The sequence below is a fragment of the Typopeltis vanoorti genome, chromosome 11, assembly GCF_054136105.1.
Source record: "Typopeltis vanoorti isolate ZY-2024b chromosome 11, IOZ_Tvanoo_1.0, whole genome shotgun sequence".
Lineage (NCBI taxonomy): Eukaryota > Metazoa > Arthropoda > Arachnida > Uropygi > Thelyphonidae > Typopeltis > Typopeltis vanoorti.
In genome coordinates, this window is record NC_143559.1 from 89,288,629 (window position 1) to 89,315,451 (window position 26,823).

General features: G+C 38.2%; 1 protein-coding gene across 5 annotated transcripts in view; it reads left to right on the forward strand.

Annotated features, from left to right (window-relative positions):
- LOC150101835 (uncharacterized) overlaps positions 1 to 26,823 on the forward strand; it is a 574,375-nt gene that overhangs the window by 506,908 nt on the left and 40,644 nt on the right. For all 5 annotated transcript variants that reach the window (XM_090400439.1, XM_090400440.1, XM_090400442.1 and 2 more), the window contains one exon: positions 21,550 to 21,775. In XM_090400439.1, coding sequence (XP_090256565.1) covers positions 21,550 to 21,775 — 226 coding nt within the window. The remainder of the gene's footprint in view (positions 1 to 21,549; positions 21,776 to 26,823) is intronic.

The window sequence follows — 26,823 nt, forward strand, 5'->3', positions numbered from 1 at the left end:
TACTGCTTAATTTCTGTTAGTGACATTGCATAAGGCTTGAAAGGGCATGTTCAGTTTCTTACATATGATGCAACATTGAGAAAAACTGTGAAGAGTAGAGTGGAATTTGCTTTATCAGAGAACTTGAATAGACTGTGTGAACTCGCATGGAATTAGGGTTACCAGTTCAGTATTGCAAAGTAAAGTTTTAAAATCCTAAACAAATCCTAAAATACATCGCAACTCAATATCACCAGAGTTCAAGATTGGTACTATCAACATAAGAAGCCCGAATGGCAAAGAAATGGAACTAGCTGAGGAATTGGATAAGTACCAGATCAAAAGACAAAAACTGGTGATATCTTTCTGAGCAATAAATACAAAAGGTTATATTAAGGCAGTGACAATCAGGGAAAAGAAGGTGTAGCTATGTATTGAACAGCAGTAGAGTGATGTGGGCTCTAAATAGCAGAGTAGGAAATGATTGTCAGATATACAAAAATATTTTGGGAAAATTTGGAGAAAAGATCAAAGCTAATAATAATGGCAAATACCTGTTGGATTTCTGCTCAGGACATGGACTAGTTATTACTAACAGAACGTTCCAACATAAAAATGTGCATAAATTCACATGGAGAGAAGAGGCAAGGAATAAGAAATTCTCATTTAATATGTTATTGTTGATACTGATGTTTTCTCACTGGTGCAGGACATTAGAGTGTACAGAGGATTTGAAATTGGAAGTCATCACCATTTAGTCTTGAGCAGAATAAAAATGAATTCATATTATTATTATTATTATCTGACACCTCCAGGGAGTCCAAAGACTCATCGAGGGAGGCCACCCGCTCTACAACTCTGTCTCCACCACTCAATCCACCAACTGACTGCAATCACAACACCATCTACCGCCGACCACCACCACTAGTTTTTCCACAGACAATCACAAACATCCATGCCCATGGCAGGATTCGAACTCACAGCCTTTTGGCTGGAGAGTGGATACACTAACCGCTATCAGATGTGAACTGTAGACTAAAATACACAAACATTATTCAAGAAAAAATGAGAGTTTCAGAACAGGAACCAATCTTTGGAGATTCAGTGGCAAATCCTGAAGAAAACATTGATTTATTCAGCCAGAGAGCTAGGTGGTGAGGTTGTTTGCAAGGATAGAAAAATCAGAACGCCATGGTGGACACAGCAAGTTAAAGAGACAGTGAAGGAAAAGAAGAAAGCATATCAAAAGTTCCTGGCAAATAAGTCATCTTGTGCTCTTAGAGAATACAGAGACAAATGTAAGAAAGCTAAACACTGTGTAAAACTAGAAAACTAGCTAAATAAAAGTCATGGGAAGACATGGCAAGACATTCTGGAGGATGTTGAAGAAACTCAGAAATGGAGAAAAGAGTGCTGTAAAAGGAATTAGAGATGATAAAGGTGACATGAAAACAGGAGAAAAAGATATCTTTGAAGTATGGAGTAATTATTTTGAAAAATTGCTAAATGAAACAAGCAGTGATGATAGCATAGCGGTAAAAAAACACTGACCAGGCATGCAATCAAGAATACATATCCATACTTGAAGTAGAAAAAGCCATCAAAAGCCTGAAATGTGGAAAGGCAGCTGGAGTAGATGATATTGCATATTGTATATCAAACTATAGGCCTATCTGTGTGTCAGGTGTTGTGGTTAAGTTGTTGAAGAAGCTTGTGAGAACTAGGATCCAAAGTTGGGTTAACAACAATGGTATTATCTTTGATGGACAGCATGGATTTGCTAAAGGCAGGTCATGTTTTAGTAATCTACTTACTTATTACAATAAAGTGACTGCTTCCTTGGACAGAGGAGAAGGATACACAGTAATATACTTAGATTTCGCAAAGGCTTTTGATAGAGTACCTCATGATAAGTTGACAGTCAAACTAGAGCAGATGAGGTTGGATATTAGATTAGTGCATTGGATTGGAGACTGGCTATCTGATAGGTATCAACAAGTTGTGTATGGGGTAGCGATATCCAGGAAAAAGAAAGTCACTAGTGGAGTGCCTCAGGGGTCTGTTTTAGGGCCATTACTGTTTAACTTGTATATTAATGATATTGGTGAAGATTTGGATGGATATATTCAGTTGTTTGCAGATGATGCAAAGTTGTGATGAACCACGAAGAGTAGTGAATGAAGTTGTTGTGGCCTTACAAGAAGACTTGAATAAATTCAGTGATTGGGCATGGAAATGGGGATGTGAGTTCAATGTTGCAAAATGTAAAGTTTTAAAATTTGGAAAACAAAGATGGGATACAGAATGTATGCTTGATGAGGATATATTGTTGGAGGTGGAAGAAATAAGAGATCTCGGGGTGATAGTGGATAAGGATCTGAAATTTAGGAGACACATAGCCAAAATTGTGAAGACAACACAAAGGCTTCTGGGAGTGATGGCAGAGAACACTCACGTGGAGAAGTAGAGAGATTCTTGTTCCGTTGTATAAGGCTTTGATTAGGCCACACATGGACTATTGTGCCTAGATTTGGTCACCGGGTTTTCAGAAGGATGAAGAGATGTTGGAAAGGGTCCAAAAGCGATTGACTAAGGTAGTTTCTGACCTCTGGAATATCGAGTATGAGGAAAGATTGAGAAGATGTAATTTGCAGAGTCTGGTGTACTGGAGGAAGAGGGGGAGATATGATAGAGACCTACAAGTTGGTATGGGGTTGTTATAGGATCAATGCTGGAGAAGTTCTACAGAAAAATAGTGGGAGATCGGGGGAGAACCAGAGGTCATCCTTGGAAACTGTATAAAGAGGGTGTGAGTAGTGGAGTGAGAGACAGGTTTTTTTTGTTAAGAGTTGTAAATGATTGGAATGCCTTGCCTGAGAGTGTGATGTCTGCAAGGAGTTTGAATGTGTTCAAGGTATGGTATGATGAGCTGTGTGTGTGTGTGTGTGTGTGTGTGTGTGTGTGTGTGTGTGTGTGTGTGTGTGTGTGTGTGTGTGTGTGTGTGTGAGTGAGTGAGTGAAATGAAAGGACCTCCAAGAAGAGTCTTTGACTCCATGAGATCTTGGGGTAATAATAATAATAATAATATTCAACCCTAAATCTCAAATATGGAGGTATAAAAGTCTTACAGTGGCTGCACGGCATAGTTCAGAAGGCCTGGACAGAGGGACGAATTCCAGATGATTAGAGTAGAGCTCTCATAGTACCCATATATGAAAAGGGAAATAAAACTGAATGTGAGAATTACAGAAGTATTTCCCTACTGAGTGTTCCTGGTAAGATTTATGCAAGTATACTTGGGAAATGGTTGAGAAGAATTGTGGAAGAAAAGCTTGGTGAAAAACAAGCTGGATTCAGGCCAAATAGAGGCTGTCAGGATCAGATCTTCACTTTATGACAAATAGTTGAGAAATCATTGGAATATAACAAAGATCTGTATTTAAGTTTTGTAAATGTGGAAAAGGCATATGACGAGGTGCCAAGAAAAATGCTATTCAATACGCTACAGTTATATGGTGTCAGTGGAGCATTATATCAAGCAATACTTAGTCTTTATTGGAGCTGTAAGTCAGCAGTTAGAATTGAAGGAAGTATAGGAAGATGGTTTAATGTTAAATCTGGTGTGAGGATGTACATTATCCCCTTTGTTATTCATTATCTATATGGATCACATTATGAAGGAAGGTGGTATTAACCATGATATCAAAATTGGAGATGTTAATGTCAGCTCTTTGCTTTATGCGGACAATGTTTTACTTGTAAATAAATCCGCTGACTAAGGTAAGATTCACTGACTAAATTGAATAACTGTTGTAATAGATATGCTATGAAGGTCAGCAATAAAAAGACAAAGACGATGAAAATAGGCAGAATCGTTGAAAATGTCAACTGCGTTGTGAATGGAGAACCTGTGGAATAAGTAAAACATTTCAGTGCTATTGAGGCGCGATTTTTAGTGAAGATGGTAAATTAAATATGGAAATACACAACAGAATCAACAAAGCTGGTATGGTAGGAAGTCAGTTGAATAAATTCATATGGAATAAGAGAGAAATTAGTCGGAACACTAAATTAGCTGCATACAAGTCAGTGTTCAAACCAGTTTTAACTTATGGATCTGAGAGCTGGGTCAGAATTTCTAGATAAAATAGACTACCGAGAAAAAATCTTAACACTGTTAGATTCAGATAGTTATTCGGAAATTGAGAGAGATCCAACAAGAGAAATACACAATAGAACCAATAATCTCCTACAAAAGACCACAGAAATTCCACGGAATACACGGCTCTCCATCCGCTCTTTACACCCCCTCATTCCAAGGTTATATGGTCTCCCGAAGGTACACAAAGAAAACTATCCACTGAGACCTATAGTAGACAGCATTGACTCACCCACATACAGGTTATCCAAATATTTGGCATCATCGTTAAAAGCTTATGCGGGAAAATCTTCTTATATTAAAAACTCAACAGATTTTGTCTCTAAAATAAAGGACCTAAAACTAAAATCTTCTGACATCATGGTGAGCTTTGACATGGTAGCACTCTTTACCAACGTTCCGACACAGGACGTTCTCCATATTTTAAAAAACAAGATTTCAATTAAAATGTTCTCTCTGTTATCTCACTGTGTAAACTCTGGCTATTTTGAATTCGAAGGTAAATTATACAAACAGGTCAAAGGATTAGCTATGGGAAGCCCCCTCTCTCCTGTGTTAGCCAACATTTTTTTCGAGGAATTTGAACAAAAAGCAATCTCCTCTTTTACTTTAAAACCGAAAATTTGGCTTAGATATGTGGATGATATATTCCTCATATGGGAGCATGGTACTGAGAATCTTCACAAGTTTCTCGACCACTTAAACAACCGCCATCAAGATATAAAATTGACTATGGAGATTGAAGAAAATAGTTCCATCTGTTTCCTAGATGTTAAACTCACCAAGACGTCTGAATCAATTAAAGTCTCTATATTTAGAAAGCCAACTCATACAGACAGATATTTACATGCGTCATCCCATCACCATCCAACACAAAAGTTGGGTATTATATCAACTCTAGCGAATCGTGCAAGATCTGTACTGTCAGATGAAGAAGAACTGAAAAAGGAACTACAACATCTTAAATGGACCTTTAAAAACAATGGCTACTCTCTAAAAAATATTAACAACCAATTATCCCACCGTCAACGTAGCAACGTAGAGACACAGGACGACTCCAAAGGTCATATCATCTTGCCATATATCAGCACACTATCCAAAAAGCTGAGTAGAATTCTAAAGAAGTTTAACATAAAAACGTGCTTCTCAACTATGCCAAAAATAAGATCACACTTCAACAATTATAAACAACCTCACAACCTTCTACAATTCCCAGGTGTATACAAGGTCACTTGTGAATGCGGAAAGCCTTACTATGGGCAGACAGAGAAATCTATCTTACTACGTCTCGAAGAGCACCAGCGAGACATTGCTTATAAAAGAACCAGAGCAACTGCTCTGTCAAGCCATGTCCTGTTTTCAATAAACACGAACAACGAAAGCCACCAACATGAAATAAACTGGACATCAACTTCAAACCTACACATCTGCCATGATGAAGTAGAGCGCCGCATTGTCGAGTCAAAAGAAATCACCTTGGACCCTTTTCACATGAATAACAATCTTAGCTATAATTTGCCTGACTCTTTCAACTCTACTATTAGGTACTGGAGATCGCGTGATTCCACACACGCACAGGTGTACAACAATAGAACTTTAACTCGGACTGTAGTTCAAGCTCATAATAACTGTAATTTACAGTCGAATATTATGGCTTTATAATTGTATGGCTTTGGAGTGTGTCAATGTTAATTTCGTGTCTTTTAATATCTTTCTATGTTCTTATCGCCTGATGAAGTCGTTCTTGACGAAACAAGTTGCGTTTTTTCAAATAAATGTCATTGTGTTATAATTCTCGGTTTTTAAGTCAGTTAATTTAGAAAAATGAATATATATATATATATATATATATATATCCTCTGAAAAATAATAATTGATGTTATTGAATTATATTAAAAGACGTACCCGGGAACGCAACTGCAAAAGTGCACTAAAATCTCGGTTGTTATCCCCACTTGTGATGACTCACAAGGTTGAATCATGCCAAGTTGCACGGCGATATCACGAAGTATAGGTATAAAATTATTTTTAATTTATTATTCATATTATAAAATATATTATTTAAATAATTCGACAATGGGCCACATGCCATATAAATATTGTCAACCTTTTATGGGCCACCAAAATAAGTTTGGGACGCATGCGGCCCGCCGGTTGCCGACCCCTGCCTTAGACAATAGAAATATAAGATCTGATAATGTTGGAGTCTTGACAAGTAACAGACTGATTTGGAGTTAAATTGTAGATAGGAAGTTAATGATGTAAATTTTTCATGTAGTACTATCATATCCTGTACACCCCTTGAAGTTACATGGCAGGAATTTAATGATGATTATTATTATTACTACACAGCCCCCTCCATGGAGTCCTAAGACTCATCATGGAGACCCAGACTATCCACACAGTATCTATTGTACCTCTCCTTGATACCAATAACTGAAAAAGGATTTACAGCTGACTCAGGCAGCCCATTCCATTCATTCACCACTCTCCAAGCAAACAAATCTAGTCCTCATGCCTTTGCTAACCATACTCTTTCCCAATTTTCAGGGATGACCTCTTATTTTGCTCTCTCCAGCCAAATGTTGTAACATTTCTCCTGCATCAATCATGTAAAATTCTTAAAGTAAGTTAAATATTTATATCACACTCCCCCTTCCCTTTATTGCCTATCAACAAACTTTTGCAATCCACAAACCCTCAAATCTATCCACATAGGGAGCATTCTGCAGACCGCTCACTATCTTGGTAACTCACCTCTGGATCCTCTTCATTTCCTCATCCCCCAAGAAACCCAGATGACCAGACCTGAGCACAGTCATCCAGATGTGGTCATATCAAGGCTTTATAAAGAGGAATGATGACTCCCTTATCTATATTTATTAGTGTATTCTTCAATAACCAAGTAATCCTGTGAGCTACCCTGGCTACTTTAGCAATATATACCCTTTAAATTTCAACTCTCTATATACTACTACTACTACCACCACCAGCATCGCCACCAAATATCTGGCTTCATCAATTTCCCTCAATATTTCTATCCCAAAATGCATAACTTTACACTTTTCAACATTAAATCAACATCCATTATGTTTTTTCCATACTGTCAGCCTATTCAAATCATCCTGCAAGCTCTCTACATAGCCTTGATTAACTCTTACCCTACCCAACTTTGCGTCATTAACAAACAACTGAATATCTCCCTACAAATTATTTTCTATATCATTTATGTACAAATTAAACAGCAGTAGTCTAAGCACAGAGCCCTGCAGCACACTACTAGTCACCTGGATTCTGGTCCTCCATATACTACTACTACTTTTTGGTATCTGTCCATGTGCCAACCTTTTATCCATATCACCAGTTTCATATCCATCCCCATTTGTTACATTTGCATAACAGAATTCCATGTGGTATCCTGTCAAACACTTTTGCAAAATCCATCAGTACATCGTGAAGTCATTTCCTTTATCCAACTCAGCTGTCACCCTATTATAAAAAGTTAATAGATTGCTAAGGCATGACCTACCCTTCACAAAGCCATGCTGTCCCTCATAATGTATCATATCTTATCTGCCCATTCCTGAATTCTCTTCTTGACCAACTTTTCCAGTACTTTTATCACTACTCCTGAAATACTGATTGGTCTGTAATTTGCTACCACAGACTTAGATCCTCCTTTATGCAAAGGAATGATTATCCCTCCTTCCACTCTCTTGGGATTTTGCCAGAGCTGACTTAAATTAAATAGCCTAGTCAAAGACATCACCAGTTTTCCTGGATGTTGTTTTAAAATGCGAGCCAATTTCCCATCCAATCCAACAGCTCTATTTGCATTCGGATTCTGCAATGTCCTGACTTCTAATTCATCACCCTCTGTTCTCACATCAGTTCCTGTCATCTCTGCCATAACACTGTCTTCACTTGGATAATATACCTTGCAAAATGGTCGCTCAGTAGCTCAACAATTTCATCTGGATCTGTTACCTCTCTACCATCTGCACGCATTAAAGCTATCCTTCCATAGTCATTCTTCCTCCTATTTGCCACATGAAAAAATGCTTTGGAATTTCCTTTTGCCTGTTCAACTAATTTCTTCTCATAATCTGATTTTGCCTTCCTTACCATGCTAATCATGCTTCTTACTGATCCTTGTACTGTTCATGAGTTAGATGGCAACTTTTTTTCCTTATATATATATATATATATATATACACGTACATACAGAGTCCATCAAAAAAGGTACACGCTTCAGCAAAAATTGTAATATTAAATTTATACAGACATCAAGGGATGAATACAAGTTACCTTTGACTTCTACAATTACATGAGATGCTCAAAGTGGTTTCAATTAGCATCCAGACACTTATTATTATGCCGAACTACTGCTTGGGCAACGTTGGCCAAAGTGTCCAGTGGGATTGCTGCGTATGCTGTTTAGATTTCTTTCCGAAGGACCACCAGTGTAGGTGGTTTCTACGATATACACCCTTTAGAGTTTCCCATAGGTAGAAGTCCAAGGATGTTAAATCAGGAGAACGTGGAGGGGGGGGGGGGATTCAACTGCACCTCTTCATCCTATCCATTGTCCCTGCAAACTCTCATCAAGGTAAGCTCTTGCATCTTGGTGGTAGTGTAGTGGTGCACCATCTTCTTGGAAGAGAAATTGATCATTCCCATAAAGTGCATGAATGGCAAGTAAAATGGATCTGCATAGCATGTCCAGATACACTTGACCAGTAACAGCCTTCAAAGAAGAATAGTCCTGTTAAACCCCAAGATGACAATCCACACCAGACATTGAACCCCAGTAAATTGACTGCCTTGTCCACATGAACGCCTGGATTTTCTGGAATCCAGTAAACACAATTATGCCGATTCACTGTTCTATTAAGCTTCAATTGTGCTTAATCAGACCAAACCATCTTCTTCACAAACTCCTCATCCTCATCTGCCATGTGTTGAAACTACTCAACACATGGTAGTGTTGAGTAGTTTCAACACTACCATGTGTTGAAATACTACATTCTTCAATCAGAATCGGATTTGGGATGTAAACTTTCCATTTAGCGGCTTTAAGAATGCTCCGTATGCTTGCACTGTTAACTCCTTGCATCTCACATGCACATTGTGTGGTAGACTTCTCTGGCGAGTGTGTAAACTGTTTTAACACCATAGCCGAGGAAGCAAAACTTGTTGCTGTGGGAGGCCTCCCAGACCTCCCCTTGTGCACATCACACATACCATGGGTCTCAAACTTATTACGAATACGTTCAGTTGTCAGGCATATTGGAGATTGTGGTGCAAACTCATGCCTCCATTGTCTTTGAACTTCACCAGCATTCTCAAATTTGAAATACCACTTTAAAATGGTCTTGTGTTCCTTGAACGACAATCATGCCTCGGCCATTTTGTTTGATTGTCCTACCAGTCACTTGTTGATGCTAGTATTCATGTGAGTAACAACATTTTTTGAGAGAACATCATACTACGCATTGTTACCATAATTCGATTCAACGAAGAAAGTCCATAGATGACATCTGTTAAAGTGTGTATACATTTTTTGACAGCTTCTGTGTGTGTGTGTGTGTGTGTGTGTGTGTGTGTGTGTGTGTGTGTGTGTGTGTGTGTGTGTGTGTGTGTGTGTACACCCTCCACCTTTCTTTTTTTTGCAGCTCATGCTTAGTGATACTACTTATCCATCTAACATATGCATAACTAGAGTTTCTTGCACCACCCATAATAGCACAACTGTAAATTATTGGATATTGGATATTTATTTGACAGCACCAAATTATTTCATTTGTGCCCATTCTTTTCCTCATATATGCTGGTCATATGCAAAAGTCGCATATCTGATTAATGCAGATTGAAATATAATTACCTGTACCTTTAGAAATTTTAAAACACAAATAGTTAGTGAAATTTTCTTAATTATCAGTGAATTATGTAATTAGAAAGCAAAAGTCTTCCCTTGTAACATTAACTTGTGCTTCTCTATAAAGCACACAACAATTGGCACACAACAGATGGCAAACTAGACATATAAGATGATCTGTTGTTTCCCATCCCATGAACATTGTTATTATTATTCAAGCCTCCATGGAGTCAGAAGACTCATCATGGGAGGTCCTTCCTAGGAAACACAGTCTATCGTACCACTCCTTGAACTCATTGACCATTCTTGCTCTCATCACTCTATCAGGCAATGCATTCCATAGTTCAACCATCCTGCAAAGAAATCCATGCATGCAAAGAAACCACTCCTCACCCTCTTGCTCACAGCTTCCTTTTGTAACTTCCAGGGATGGCCCCTTGTCATCACTCCTTCCTACTGTTCCACCAAGCAAAAGAACTTCCCAGTGTCAATCCTGTAACTATCTCTCAACAGTTTAAAACTCTCAATCATATCTCTTCTCTTTCTTCTATCTACCAAACTCTGCAGCAGTCCAAATCCTGAGAACCAAATTTGAGAACAGTATACACCCGGTCGTCGACTTACAACCTATGTGACTAACGACCACAAAAAATAAAATAAAAATAAATTAACGAATAAATGAATAATAAATCAGGAAGCTGTGCGTACAATAACTATTTCTCACATACACTCAGTTGCTTTCAAGCATCTGTTGCATGTGGTGTATTAATTAAAATTCTACTGAAATACTTCTGACACAGAGAGTGTCAGAAGAAAAAGCGAGAGAGCGGAAGAAGAGAAAGAAGAAGAGGCGCCAGAAAAGAAATTCACTGCAAAGAGTGTATCAGGGTCTTTATCGCAACTGAATAAAGCTCTTGCCAGTTTCGAAGCAATGGACCCTAATATCGAACGATTCACAAAGGTTGAACGTATCATTCAAGATGCTGTGCATTGTTATCGTGAAATATATGAAGAGAAAAAAGAAACACACTGTTCATACAAAGTGCAGCATGTTCCTCATCAAGAGAACATCTCCTACCTCAACCCAAAAACATGATCCTGACGATCCACAACCCAGCACAAGCAAAGATTAAAAATTTATTTTGTAAATTTCATTTGTATTAATTTCTACATTTAATTTTAGATTGTATTTTTGTGTTTACAGTACAGTATGTACAGTATTATTTTACATAATTATAAATTTAAAAGATTATAAAAATAAATTATAAAGATGATAAAAAGATTAGAAAGGTTAAAGAATACTGTTAATAAATATATGGCTGACATACGACCAGATCGACTTACGACCTGTCAGCCAGAACAGAAGTCGGTCGTAAGTTGATGACCAAGTGTATATAGTCTAAGTGTGGTCTGATCAGGGTCTTATACAATGGAACGATAACTCTTAACTCTGCAGGTTAGTATCCTTCTCAGTATTGCAGCAGTCCTCTGGATTACCTTCACTACCTTTGCAATATGTTCCCTGAATTTCAGTTTTCCATCAATCATCACCCCAGATTTCCTGTCTCCCCTGCTTCTTCCAGTACAGCTCCTCCAATCCAGTGTGCAGCCTCCCATCGATGTATCCCAAACTTAAAGACTTTACATTTTGCTGCATTAAACTGAAAACCCCATTCATTTGCCCATCTGTCTAGTTTATTCAAACCCTCTTGCAGCGCTGCCACATCTACACTATTACTAATAACCTTTCCCAGCTTCACATCATCTGCAAACAACTAAATATCCCCCTGCAATCTATTGACAATGTCATTGATATAAAGGTTAAATGATACAGGTCCCAGTACTGAGCCCTGTGAGACCCCACTTGTAACCTTCTGCCTCCTTGATATTGCCCCACCATAACATGTTAAATGTATTTAGTAATCACAAATAACAATCTTCCACAGGCTCAAAAGGTTTCATGTCTGCTGGTGGATGTTGATTACAAAGGCACTAACAGCAATAAAATTAACAGTAAGATATAGAAAGTATTTTTAACTTGGGTATAGTTATGTTAAAGATACCAAGCAATTTTAAACCTGGTTTTACTCCATTTTTCCCAAGTAAGCAAACAGACAAAATGTCAAGTTTGCACCTTCAATATATGCAAGACTAGCTGATCCCACAGGTAGTGCAAGACCAAGGCAACTCCTGGTAGAAGTGGAGCAAGCTCTGATCACTAATCTTAATATTTACCCTTAATTCCAAAACACATCTCCAAGAAGGGGATGTATGATGTTTTGTATTAAAGGCAAGGGGCCACTACCCAGACCAGTTTTGACCTTTATTGAGGTCTCATCAGTGGGAGCCAGGCTAGAAATACCAAGATTTAGTAATGCAGAGCTTGTAAGTATTTTACCAAAACGAGTTACCATAAGGTGTTATAACCTTATTAAATAAGAATCTCAGGAGGAGATATAGATGTAGAAAGTATTTTTAACTTGGGTATAGTTATGTTAAAGATACCAAGCAATTTTAAACCTGGTTTTATTCCATTTTTCCCAAGTAAGCAAACAGACAAAATGTCAAGTTTGTGCCTGCACTATATGCAAGACTAGCTGATCCCACAGGTAGTGCACGACCAAGGCAACTTGGGTTTGCTTACTTGGGAAAAATGGAGTAAAACCAGGTTTAAAATTGCTTGGTATCTTTAAACACCAACGGTTTATGCAACCCCTTCGCACAAAGCACTGTCTGGAAGCTAATGTTAAGGTACAAAATTAATATCCTCCTGATTCAAGAAACCCATTTTTATAAGCATTGGGATGTGGAGAACTTCTCGAGAAGCTACCCAGTCACCAGCTACTGGTGCTTTGGGGATGCTCACTCGTGAGGGGTGGGGATACTAATTCGCCCCCCAATCGCGGGGGGGTTCTTCAACGTCCAGAAGGAAGCCATGGGACGTCTAATAACAGTGGACTGGAAGTACGGTGGCCGTACCATCCGGCTTGTTGCGGTATACGCCCCGAACAACCCATACCACAGAAGCGGTTTCTTCTCTGCCCTTGAAAACTACCTCTTGGGAGCAGAATACCTAATAGTAGCCGGGGACTGGAATTGTGTGGAAGACACACGTTTGGACAAAGTAGGCGGGAACGCAAACTCCGGAACCGGTGGAACCGCCGCTCTAAAAAGATGCTGTGTAAATTTTGATCTCGTCGATGTCTGGAGGAGGAATAACCCATCGAAGGTAGAAACAACGTGGTGCCACGGCCAGATATCGACGAGACTAGATAGGGTGTACGTGTCCCAAAACTTGGAACAGTATGTTCAAAGGACACGTCACACCACAGCACGCAACATGTCAACAGACCACAAATTGGTCATTTTAAAAATTACACTCCCAGAGGTTATGGAAACAGCCAGAGGTCCTTGGAGGCTTCCTCCTACCTTTCCCAGTCTTTTTAGCGACCAGCTACAGAAACTCTGTGATGAATGGACAAACATCAACTGGGACTGGGAAAACTGGCTTCACTTTAAGTGGCAGGCTAAGGAACTGTTTCAAAAATGTGGGTGCGAAAGGGTCTACCAACAACGTAAACGACTTAGGGATCTCTACAGGGAACTCAGCTGGTACCGGTCAAGCGAACAGAGCGGAGTTCCCTGCGGACATCTTATCAGACAGGTAGAAATAGAGCTGCAGCAAGAGCGGCAGAGTAGAGTCGATGACCTCGACTTTCACACGAGACTCTATCTCAGAAATTTGGAAACACCCTCCGCCGCATTCTACAATCAACAACGGGTGGCAGCAAACGATGAAAGAACGATTTACCAGATAGAGGAGAAAGGCCAGATTCTAAATTCAACCCATGAAATACTCCGTCACTTTCACCAGCAGTATCTCGGCATCTTCGCTGACCAGCAGGGCACGGATGACTTCAGTGAGTGGGACGTCAAACGTTTTCCCGAGCATCTTAGCGCCCTGCACGACAGGTTGATAACTGCAGCTGAAATAAAAGCCACGTGCAAAACGATGAAGCCAAAAAAAGACCCCAGGGCCAGACGGACTGGGGATAGAATTCTATAGATCTATCTGGGACCTTGTACTGCCAGCACTAGTAAAGATCTTTAACGAATTCCTCACTTTGGGAAACATCCCCGAGGAATTCGCTAAGAGCTATACAATCTTTATCCCCAAAAAAGACCGAGATCGGACCTTGTCAAATAACTGGTGTCCCATCTCCTTAACTAACCTAGACTATAAACTTTTCGCAAAAATTATCTGTACACGCATTAAGGGCGGAATAGAAAACATAATAACAAGTTCACAGGTCTATGGAATCCCAGGTAGATCTATGGAATTTAATCTCTTCCTGCTAAGAGACCTAATCAGACTGGCCAAGGAAAAGTAAATACCCCCTGGCACTTCTCTCCACCGACCTGGAAAAAGCGTTCGACAGCGTCAGCCACACGTACTTACAGGACACCCTAAAAAAAGTAGGCATAGGCCCGAGACTTCGGCGTACAATTAAACATATGTACGCGGAGGCCTCGACACAACTGTCTATTAATGGGTTTCTGACAGAACCAATCCGTATAAAGAGAGGGGTTAGGCAAGGCTGCCCACTAAGCCCCCTTCTCTTTTCCCTAGCATTAGAATCCCTCATCAAAAGAATAGAGAACACCCCTGCAATTAATGGTATTCCACTGCCCCAAGTCTCCAAACAGTGCAAAATAGTAGCATATGCAGATGATGTAGTGGCCACACTCAGAGACTCTGAGTCTATCTGCATCTATCTTGACATACTGCAAAACTTCAGCATAGTCAGTGGTCTCCGAGTTAATGCACATAAAACCAAAATCAAAAATTTTGGAAATTTCCATAACACCGGACTTCCCTACGGTTTAGCACTGCATACGCAGCCGCCAACAATACTAGGAGTTCCATTTTCTGAGTCGCTAGCTTTACCAGTTAAAAAATTACAGGAAATAAGTACGGAAAAGATAAGTCTATTCAAACCAACCTTTTTCTCCTTTTATGGCAGAGCCACAGTGATAAAAACAATCATTACCCCAATGCTGATGCACACAGTCAATATCACAGGCATCACACTGCTACAAGAAAACCAATTATCCAAAAAACTCATAGATTTCTTCTGGAACGAAAAAAAACATGAGGTTAAAAAACAATACCTGCAACTAAAACATGAAGAAGGGGGGTACGCTCTGCCTGATCTCAAAAGCTTGCTTTATGCAAATGCATTCAAAACCGTACGGAAGGCCTTAAACTCAAACCATATTTCAGGCCTCCTAATTAGATATTTTATAGGACTTTTCCTCCCCCTCTTTGGAACCACGGACTATGCTGGACCTCATGCAAGGGTTGTGCCCAAGTGGTACCGCACACTAGTAAAATCACTCACAGTACTTAGAGACAAAGGAACAGAAATCCTCACACACACAAACCGAAAGCAGTTTACTGGGATTTCTTCCAACTCTCCAGGCGTGATACACCAAACCTCGGGACAAACAATGAAATTCTCTTTAAAAACATCAAGAATAGCTGGGGATAGCCTTTTCATCGGGATCTGGCCTGGCAAATAGCTTATGGGCGGCTCCCGGTGAAACAGGTTAAATCTAGGTACGTACCCAGTCCGTGCGATCCCTTTTGTGATGTCTGCCGGGGCGTGGAAACAGTGGAGCATTTCTTTTATTTTTGCCCACCAGCCCAACGTGTCTGGCAAAGACTGAGCACAACACTGGGAATCCCAATGCTATCACTAGAAGAGGTCATACACCTGCAATTCCTGCCACCAGTCAACAAGACCCAAAAATTCGCCATTTTTTTAATTAACGTCTTAAAGTATCACATCTGGAAGGTACGGAAAAAATCCCAGGTACGGGACGCAAATTTAATGTACGCAGGAATAAGGAAAGGTTTCTTTTTTTATCTTCCTAAATTTCTTGCGCAAGAGAGACATCTACTAGGCGACTTTAAATTTGTGAACAAATACTGCAAACCACCGAAAATATGCTTTCTTATACAGGGACGCATCAAGCCCTGTATATTTCTTTAGTATCTCCAAAACTCCACCTAACTCTCCCTAGGAAAAGTAACAACCACTCTGTTCTTCCTCGCCACAAAGCTTTCGCTGGCACGGTTTCCTTTACTCCAAATAAGGGGGGTAGATCTGAGAACCCGGGCTGCGAAGGCTTACTGCGAGGCGGTGCTGCTCCTTGTGAGCGGCATCTCCCGGGCCAGTCTTCTACCCCATTCTAAGTCCCAGTGGTACCAGGTCTGTAAGTTCCTTATTTTGTTCCCTTTCAATTCAACTGACCGGACCTTAAGTCCTTTAATTTTTATGTAATTTAAAATAAAATAAAAAAAGTTCTAACTGAAAATACTGTTTTCAAAACAGGTCAATGGATCTCCTTCATAGATAACTGATGAAATTATTAAGGATAAATTTATAAGTGAACTTTAGTCAAAATTTTTATGGTTAAATTTTCTTTTTTTTTTAACAGATAAATTGAGAATATGTGTCACAGACCAATTAGCCATATAAGGCTAAACAGGTTGACTGAGGCCTCTTTTACCTCCTACTATCCTACTCTATCTTTCATTATTCTCCTCTCTTACTGTTTGCTGACCCTCAGCATGCTTTATTCTCCAAAGGCCTATGATGAGAGACATGAACTCCCATTCGACCTCAATAAAGGTCGAAACCGGTCTGGGTAGTGGCCCCTTGCCTTTAATACAAAACATCATACATCACCTTCTTGGAGATGTGTTTTGGAATTAAGGGTAAATATTAAGATTAGTGATCAGAGCTTGCTCCACTTCTACCACGAGTTGCCTTGGTCTTGCACTACCTGTGGGATCAGCTAGTCTTGCATATATTGCAGGCGCAAACTTGACATTTTGTCTGTTTGCTTACTTGGGAAAAATGGAGTAAAACCAGGTTTAAAATTGCTTGGTATCTTTTAACATAACAGTAAGATAGTTCCATAACATAAAGGACCCCAAGACAGAAGTAACAAATTACAGACCAGTTAGTATCTCAGGAGTAGTGATTAAGGTTGGAAAAGCTGGTTAAAGGCAGAATTCAGGTATGGGTGGATAGGAATATGATATACTGTGGTGAACAGCATGGCTGTGTGAAAGGTAAGTAATCTACTCACAATTATAATAGTGACAGCTAATGGAAATGGATATACCCTGATACTGCTGGATTTTGCAGAGGCATTTTCCAGGTTTCCCTATAGAAAACTTTACATAAATTGGCATAAATTCAAATAGGTGTGAAGTTGATGGCATGGATGGAAGGGTACACGGAGGTGGGGGGAGCTCAAGATAGACACCAGAGAGCAGTTTATGATGGAGTAGAATCCAAGAGAATGAAGAGCTCGGTACTAAGGTCTCTTCTGTTCAATTTCTATATTAATGATATAGAGAATGATTTAAAATGGAGCACTCGGTTATTTCCTGATGATGCAAAACTGGAAAAGGCAGTAGTTAATAAATGATGTGCAGATTCTGCAGGATGATTTAAATAAATTAGCAGTATGGACAAAGGATAATGATTGTCTGTTTAATGTGGAAAAAATATAAAGCAATGCACTTTGGGATGAAAATCACATACTGTTAAATTAAACTTGCCAACAATTATGTTAAAATGACAAAAAATAAATAAATAATAATAATAAAATACACGATAAAATGGTTACTGTCTTCTAGAAAATTAATATTAAAAACTATTAAGACTATTTTGATATTTACATAAGATGAGAATCTCCCAAACTTTTTGTTTGGGGGGGGGGTTAGAGACAATCATTCTAATTCAAGTTAGGCTGGTATAGAAGGGCTTCACAACTTTCTTTGAAAAGGCATTCATATTTAAAACTGCTTATATGCTTCTATAGAGAAAATAAGCTTCATCTCACAGGATACTGTGCTTAGTGCCAGACCAGGCTTTTGAAGTTTCACGTATTGTCATATTGATGTTCGTTAATTCTTTTTTTCCACAGAACAGCCTGTCTATCCAAAATATGTCAATGTAATCTGACATGTGAATTTGTAATTTGATATACTTTGGGAAGACAGGCCATTCTGTGGAAAAAAGAATGAATGAACATCAGTACTATATTGAATACATGAAACCTCAAAAGTCTGTTCTTACACAGCATAGTACTGACACTAAATACTATACTGTGTTGTATTTAGTGTCAATAATACATTGACACTAAATACTTTATCCCACAGTATCCGGTGACATGAAGCTTGCCTTCTCCATAGAAGCAGTTTTAAATATGAATTCCTTTTCAAATAAAGTTGCGAAACCCTTTTCACACTTGCCTAACCTGAATCAGAATCATTGACTTTCTCCCCCAAAATTTTGGGAGATTCTCATCTTATGTAAATATAAAAAATAGTTTTAATATTATTTATTTTTAATATTAATTTCTAGCATACAATAACTATTTTCAATATTGGTAAACTGATAGCTTTGTGTACCTTGATTTGCTTATTGTTTCCCCACACTGATGATATAATGTTATTTTCAGTATGAAATATTTGTACTTTCGTTAAAGTTTCTTACTGTGGTTATCATGTAATTTTTTTTTTTTATATGATAGTTATGCCACAGGTACAAAAAATTATATTCTTGCTTAATCCTTTAACCAAGTGTAAGCAAACAAAGTTTTGTTGTGCATCTTTCAGACATGTATGATGCTATCCATTATGTGAAGGACCAATACCTAGACCTGTTTTGACCTTTATTGAGGTCCTTAAATTTGCAGGGTCACCGCTCCAAAAACTGAGTGATCTTGTAGATCTACCAAACTCATCATTCCTGACCTGAATCACTCCAGGACAGGAAACTGAAACTCAGCAATCACTGCACTCAGTGGCAGGGAAAAAACTTACCACTGAGCAGAACCATTTTGTCTACTTCCGTTGGAGCAAACCCAGGTAATTAACTCTTCTGGGTTTGCTTCCAGGTAGCTTCTTGGTAACTCCTCTGGGTGTGACTGTGTGTCACATCCAGAAGAGTTACCAAGGTTGAATTAATGCAAAAGTCATATTTCCTGATATATGAGTAGTAAAAAGGTATATCACCTTATTATTAAAATACTCTGGATCAGAGGTAGTTGTAGAATGATTTTTTTTTCACTTGGTTACAAATTAAATGACGCTTGCCAAGAATTTATTTTCTTGTTCACTCCCTGATCCTGCGTATATTAGTAATAAGGTGATATACCTTTTTACTACTTGTATGGAAAATATGACTTCTGTATCAATTCAACCTTGGTATCTCTTCTGGGTTTGGTTTCTGCTGATGGGGCCTCAATAAAGGTCAAAACTGGTTTGGATAGTGGCCCTTTCCATACTGCATTGCATTATGTATGTCCAAAAGGAAGTCTGCTTTGTATTATGGGATATTAAGACAATTAATGTGAAGTCATCTATCTCTATGTACAAGCAGCCTGGTCGTAAAAATACTTCCCAGGCACATTTCATTTGCTCACTTGGATAAAGGATTAAACAGGAACATAATTTCTTGGCAAGTTTAATTGAATTTATAAGCAAGTGAAAAAACTTTCTGTAATGATCATGTAATATATTACATTCATGCTAATGCATTACCAACATTGACAAGTAGAGATTGGGGTTATTTATTACTCCTCTTTCTTAAGGCTACATTATGGCTGCATCATGACTACTATGCACAGTTCTGATCACCTGGATTTCTTGGAGATGAGATGGTGAAAAGAATCCAAAATTGAGTAAAACTAAGATGATGGCAAGTCTGTGAAATTCTTTCTTTGAGTAGGTTGTGAAGTTTAGTTAACAGGTGGAACAGAAGGGACATGATAGGAACTTATAAGACTAATACAGAAGAAATATTTCAATAGATAATAAATAGGGAAAACACTGGGGTCATCCTTTGTGGACTAGATTTTTTGCTTAGAGAATGGTGAATGATTGGAATGGATTGCCCATGGTGGTTAGTTATGCTTTGATAGTGGATGAATTTAAGGAAAGGTATGATAGGTATTGTGTGAATAATGGTTAGTATGGGTCTCCCACAATGAGTCTTCTCACTCCATGGAGGTGCTTGTAATAATAATAATGAGAATATGACTTAAATTATTTAAGGAATTTACAATGTATACTGGAATATTAATTAAAAGAAACTTTAATAAATACCTCCTATATTTCGGCAATGTCACATTGTCATCTTCATGGGAACATACAACTATGACATGTACATGCAGGCACTACAAAAAACAAATGAGGCAGAAGAGAGAAAACTACTGGAAAGTAGTTTTCTCTCTTCAAGAAACTACAAGAAAACCCAATATAGCCCTAGCGGGCTATATTGGGTTTTCTTGGCTGTTGGGCTGAAGTTCTCAAGATGCAAGCTTCCCAAATTTGAGGCAGTCTCATGCACTCAAATTTGTTGAGGTTTGGAAAGTTTTTTTGAGCTGAGGCTGATTCCATGAACAATCTTTCATATTTAAATTTGCTGCAGTGTATTAACATGGCTTTCTTCCAACGTATTCTGTGGCAGGTATCCAGAGCATGGTCTGCAAGCTCAGGGTGGATGTACTAGCGAAACCGGATGTAGTCTTTGTGTTCCGAAATCCTGACATTTGCTATCCTACCTATTTGGCCACAATAGGATAAGGGATACCAATTTTTTATATGGTTTGTAACAAGAAGTCAGGTCATATTTTTTTAAATATGAATGTGGCTGTACTGGTGAAACCAGTACAGCCACTCTGGGCTTGCAGACCATGCTCTGGATACCTGCCACAGAATACGTTGGAAGAAAGCTATGTTAATACACCACAGCAAATTTAAATATGAAAGATTTTTGTTCATGGAATCAGCCTCAGCTCTAAAAAACTTTCCAAACCTCAACAAATTTGGGTGCATGAGACTGCCCCAAATTTGGGAAGCTTGCCTCTTGAGAACTTCAGCGCAACCGTCAAGACAACCCAATATAGCCTGCTGGGGGGGGGGGGAACCTTTAGGACTCTAGGAACAACAGTAGTTTTCTCTCTTCTGCCTCATTTGCTTTTTGTAGTGCCCACATGCACGTGTCATAGGTGTATGTTCCCATGAAGATGACAATGTGACATTGCCAAAATATAGGAGGTATTTATTAAAGTTTCTTTTAATTAATATTACATTGTAAATTCCTTAAATAGGATAAGTGATATCCAATATGTTGGTAACACATGGCTATTAAATTTAATAGTCATGTGTTACCAACATATAAGCCTATCTACAAGAATAATGAGAATAATAATAATAATAATATCCATTAAATACATTATTAAAAAATACTCTTCATATGTTCTGTGACTTATTTTTCAAAATCTGAATGCCAGAAAAAAAATTGAAAGTTAGTTTTGGATTTATCTTTTAAAAATGCATGAAAAAATATATAATTAATATTATATAATTAATTAGACTTAAATGAACAAGTTTAGTTTATGAAATAACAGTGTGGTAGTTGATATTTAGTTTTTATTCCACTAGCAATAGCAGTGGAAGTGGAAGTAGCAGTAGTACTCATCATCATCCTGTTCAGTATTCACATGTACCAGATCTTAATATTCTTCACCAGAAGTTAGCACAGCTTACTTCAGTTAGCCATTTAACAGGCACATCAAATGTGGAATCAAATACTAATGGTGTCATCACAACAAAATGTACTTTGCAGCCAAGTATATCACAACAGGTTATGCAGCCTGTGACTTCAGTGGTGAGTTGAACTTCACAAATGTCATGCAAATGTATATGTGCTGATGTTTATGTCAGAGAATAAGCTGAACACTAATAATTGGCATCCCATTTTATATAAATTAAATAAATATGATGATAAAAATGTTAGAAATATTTCAAGTTTTTAAGGATTTCTGTTGATTAGTTGTATATTTTAAGATATAAATTTTTATTGGTGCACTTAAAAAGAAATTCTATATAATATTTACAGAACTCCGTATATTTGAAAAGTGTCAATATTTGAAGATGATTACAAGAATAAATCATATTGTAGTATTAAGTTCAGAAATTTGTTTGTTATAGTAATTGAATTATGAATGTATAACATATAATATATATTATACATTTGTAATTGAAGATAATATATAAATGAAAGCTATAGAATTCTCTGGAAGTATAGGAAGATAATTGAAGAGGAAGATGTGCTGTTCAGTAATAGAAGAGGAATGAAAGAATGGACTACTAAGAGTAGAAGATGAAAATAGTAATACATGTGAAGATTTTGGAGCTGTTTGGTGTGAGGTTGAAATTAATAGAATAGTATATCTAATAAGATGATATTATGGGCCAGGGAATGTGGTGAGTACAGACTATGAAATGTTTGGGCAGACTGGTTGGATATGCAAAAAGAAAGTGATCATAATAGGAGATTTTAATTGTAGGAATATAGATTGTAAAGAGGAGACAGATACAAGAAAAAGGAGAGCTATGAACTTGTTGATAACTTCATAGGAAGCATGTGATGGAAGCAACATGAAAAGTTTTAGCATTGGATTTGGTGATTTTCTCAATATTCTCACAGGATGCAGTTGTTATTGAGGTATCGACACATCTGCCATTTAATAAGTGATCATGAGGTACTGGTTTGGGAGGTGATCACACAGGAAAAGGTAACTCTCAAAAAGATATGTGTTTGAATTTATTATTGCTCAACCAGCATTAATACCACAGGTTAGTGAGCTGTGAAGAAAAGACACCAACAGAGAATTGGAACTGATTGGAAGGATCTGACACAAGAGCATTGCACAATTGTATACTACAATTCCAGTGAATAAATAGAGCTGGAGTGAAATGGAGGAACAGTGAAATCAAGCAGGCAGCGTGGGAAAATGTTACAAAGGAGGAACAGGATGATGGATAGTAATGAAGAACATGAGGAATATAAAGTACAGGCCACAAAGGTGACAAGCAGAAAGTAAAAAAAATGCAGTATGAGAGCAGACTGACGTCAAGCCAAAGATAATCCAAGGGAATTACAAGTAAGTAAGTATGACATTTGTGGATAATTATGGTACTACAAGAGGACCAAGGCAAAATGATGTAATGGAGTTATTTAATAAATACTTTATCATTACATGTCATTTTTATTATTGTGTAACACCTCCAGGGAGTCCAAAGACTCATCGAGGGAGAGTGTGCCAACAACATCGAACGACTGAACCCCTTCCAACTACTAACCATGCTCAAGCTTGCTTAACTTTGCTGAGCCATTAGTAGCAGAGGCTATGATGCTGTGCAACATGTAGAAGAGAGGCAAATAATATGGGAATTAGAGGTGAAAGAATAAAAGATGTACAAGCATTGATTGGTTAATAAGGCTGTGTGAATGGATGACTATGATCACCACGTATTTTTATGAAATGTGCAAAACAGTTAACTATGCCCTTAACCTCGTTATTTAATAAAAGCCTTGCAGTTGGAAAGGAAAGAAAAGTGTTGAAAGTTTATTTTTCACTTCGTCAGACTATAATAAATTTAGGTTAATCCTTTATCCAAGTGTGTGCAAACAAAGATTGCACCTGAAAGTATCTTCAGGACTGGGATAAAGTGGTATAACACCGGGCAACTCCTTGCAAAAGTGGAGCAAGATACCAACACTCCTATCTCAGTATCTCTCATAATGCAAAACACATTTCCTTGCGGATATGTATAATGTTATGCATATAATGTTATGTGGCCCTTCCCTTAATGCATAACATTATACATATCTGCAAGGAAATATGTTTTTCATTATGAGAGATGAGATAGGAGTGTTGGTAGCTTGCTCCACCTTTGCAAGGAGTTGCCCAGTGTTGTACCACTTTACCCCAGTCCTGAATATACTTTCAGGCGCAAACTTTGTTTGCACACACTTGGATAAAGGATTAAACTGAATTTATTAAAGGAAAGAAAAGGTTCCTAAGGAATGGAAAGAAGGCAAAATAGTACCACTCCACAAGCATGATTCTAGGACAGAAGTTTCCAATTATAGACCAGTCTGTATACCTGCAGTTATTGTATTGGAGAGATTGGTTTGGAATAAAATAAAGAATTGAGTTGATGAACATAGCATTGTTTATGATGGTCAGCATGAGATTTTTAAAGTGTAGATGCTGTTTTAACACTTGACTATGTACTTGCATTTTATGATAAGGTGATGAATGTATTGGATAAGGGAGATTCATATACAGTGATTATTCTTAGACTTTGCAAGTGTTTAATAGATTATCATATGACTGATTGATGTGCAAGCTGCAGAAATGGTAATGGATAATAGATTGGTCAGATGGATTGGAGATAGTCTTCCAAAAGGAAGATAACTAGTTCTTAAAGAACAGACTTGTGTGTGTGTGTGTCAGGGTAGGTCCCCTGCCTTTTAACTTATTAATGGTATTTCTTGTGGAATGATTGAGAATCTTCAATTTCTGCTGATGATGCAAAGTTAGGGAGAATGATAAGGGGCAGGCATTGCTGATATTAATTCTCTTCAGAAAGATTTTAAGAAACCTTTAGCTCTTGATAAAATCAAACTATTTATTAATAAAAAAAAAAAAAAGGCACTACTAGTTTCATCTTTCTAGAAGACTGGATACATAACATAGAAGTGAAAAAAAAAAAATCAGAGATACATAAAAACATTACTTGAATACAACTGCCATAGTATTAAATTAAAAGTGGATTGCTAACATTTGAATGAATTCTTGGATAGCTAACCATGTTTGGACTTATGAATGAATTCATGGTCTCCTGTACACGATAGCCAAGAAGAGGAGTAAGGTTGTACCTAAGATTCTTATTAAGATTCATATTCATACAGATAGGGTTCAGTACAATTTCTGTGGATTCGAAGATTTTTCTTTCATCATACCATCTATATATGATTTCAGATCTATGCAAGTTTACTGGGTGTGTGTATTGGATTGGTCATTGTCATAGTCAGGATAAGAAGAATTAAGAACATGACTGGATTAAGCTCAGTCCCTGATTCTACCATAGCTGATATTTCTGACATGCTCTTCTATACGAAGCTCATTTGATTTCTCACTTTGCCCATAATATGGGTAACTGCAGCCCATACCAAAGATGGCACACCCCTGTATACTTTAAGTTGTTATGTTCTAGTTTTGCTAGGGCAAAGCCAAGATCGAAGAAGTGAATGAAGTACGAATCTTATATTCAACCACCCTCCATGCAAAGAAACCACTCCTCACCCTCTTGCTCACAGTTTCCTTTCGTAACTTCCAGGGATGGCCTCTTGTCATCACTCCTTCCTACTGTTCAACCAAGCGAAAGAACTTCCCAGTGTCAACCCTGTAACCACCTCTCAACAGTTTAAAAGTCTCAATCATATCACCTCTCCTTCTTCTATCCACCAAACTCTGCAGTCCACATCCCCTCAGCCGATCCTCATAACTATCCTTGTACAGTCCTGAAACCATCTTTGTATCCTTTGCACAGTTAATTTATCCCCTTCAAATCCTGGGGACCAAATCTGAGAACAGTAGTCCAAGTGTGGTCTGATCAGAGACTTATACAACGGAATGATAACCCTCTTATCTCTGCAGGTCAGTGTCCTTCTCATAATTGCAGCAATCCTCTGTGTTACCTTCACCACCTTTGCAATATGTCCCCTAAACTTCAGGTTTCTATCAATTATCAACCCCAGATCTCTTGTCTTCCCTACTTCCTCCAGTATAACTATCTAGATCTAGCTTATTCAAATCCTCTTGCAGGGCTACCACATCTGCACTATTGCTAATAATCCTTCCCAGCTTCGCATCATCCGCAAACAACTGAATATCCCCTTGCAATTCACTGGCAATGTCATTGATATAAAGGTTAAACAATATAGATCTTAGTACTGAGCCCTGTGGGACCCCACTTGTCAACACATTGGTCAACTGGATTCAGGATTGGCTGTCTGATAGGTATTAGAGAGCCAATCCTGAATCCAGTTGACCAATCTGACATCCACACCCCATGCGCTGCAACTTAAATATCAGTTTATCGTGTGGCACCCTGTCAAATGCCTTTGCTAAGTCTAAGAAAATTGCAGTATATACCTTTCCCTCATCTAATGTTCTTGTAATTTTATTATAAAAGGCTAGCATATTGCTAAAACAAGAGCGCCCTTTCACAAATCCATGTTGACTCTCACAGATAACATTACCCTCATCTGCCCAATGCTGCATACAGTCCCTCACTACTTTCTCCAAGATCTTAACAACTACTGATGACATGCAGACTGGCCTATAATTAGACACTTCCAGTCTGTTACGACCCTTATGCAATGGCACTATCTTACCTTCCTTCCATTCCCTGGGCACCTTTGCCGAAGCCAGACTTTCATTGAAAAGCCAGGTTAAAGGCACTGTCAGTTCCCTAGCACATTCTCTCAAAACTCGTGGTGAAATACCATCCAGTCCCAAAGCCTTACTGACATCCAGAGTACTCAATATCTGAAACACACTCTCCTCCTGTACCCTCTAAACCTCGAACCAGCCCTATCCCTGTAGCATTAAAACTGACTCCTCTAGGATGAAATACTCCAATAAAGTGTTCATTGAACAATTCCACTATGTCCTCTGCATCAATCACTCTATTCCCATTTTTATCCCACAATGTCATTCTTCCACAGTCATTTCTCCTCCTACTGGCCACATAGCTAAAAAACTCCCTAGGATTTTCTTTGAATCTTAGGGCCAATCTCCTCTCATATTCCATTTTCGCTTTCCTTACCACACTAGTCACTCTTCTGGCCTGTGTCTT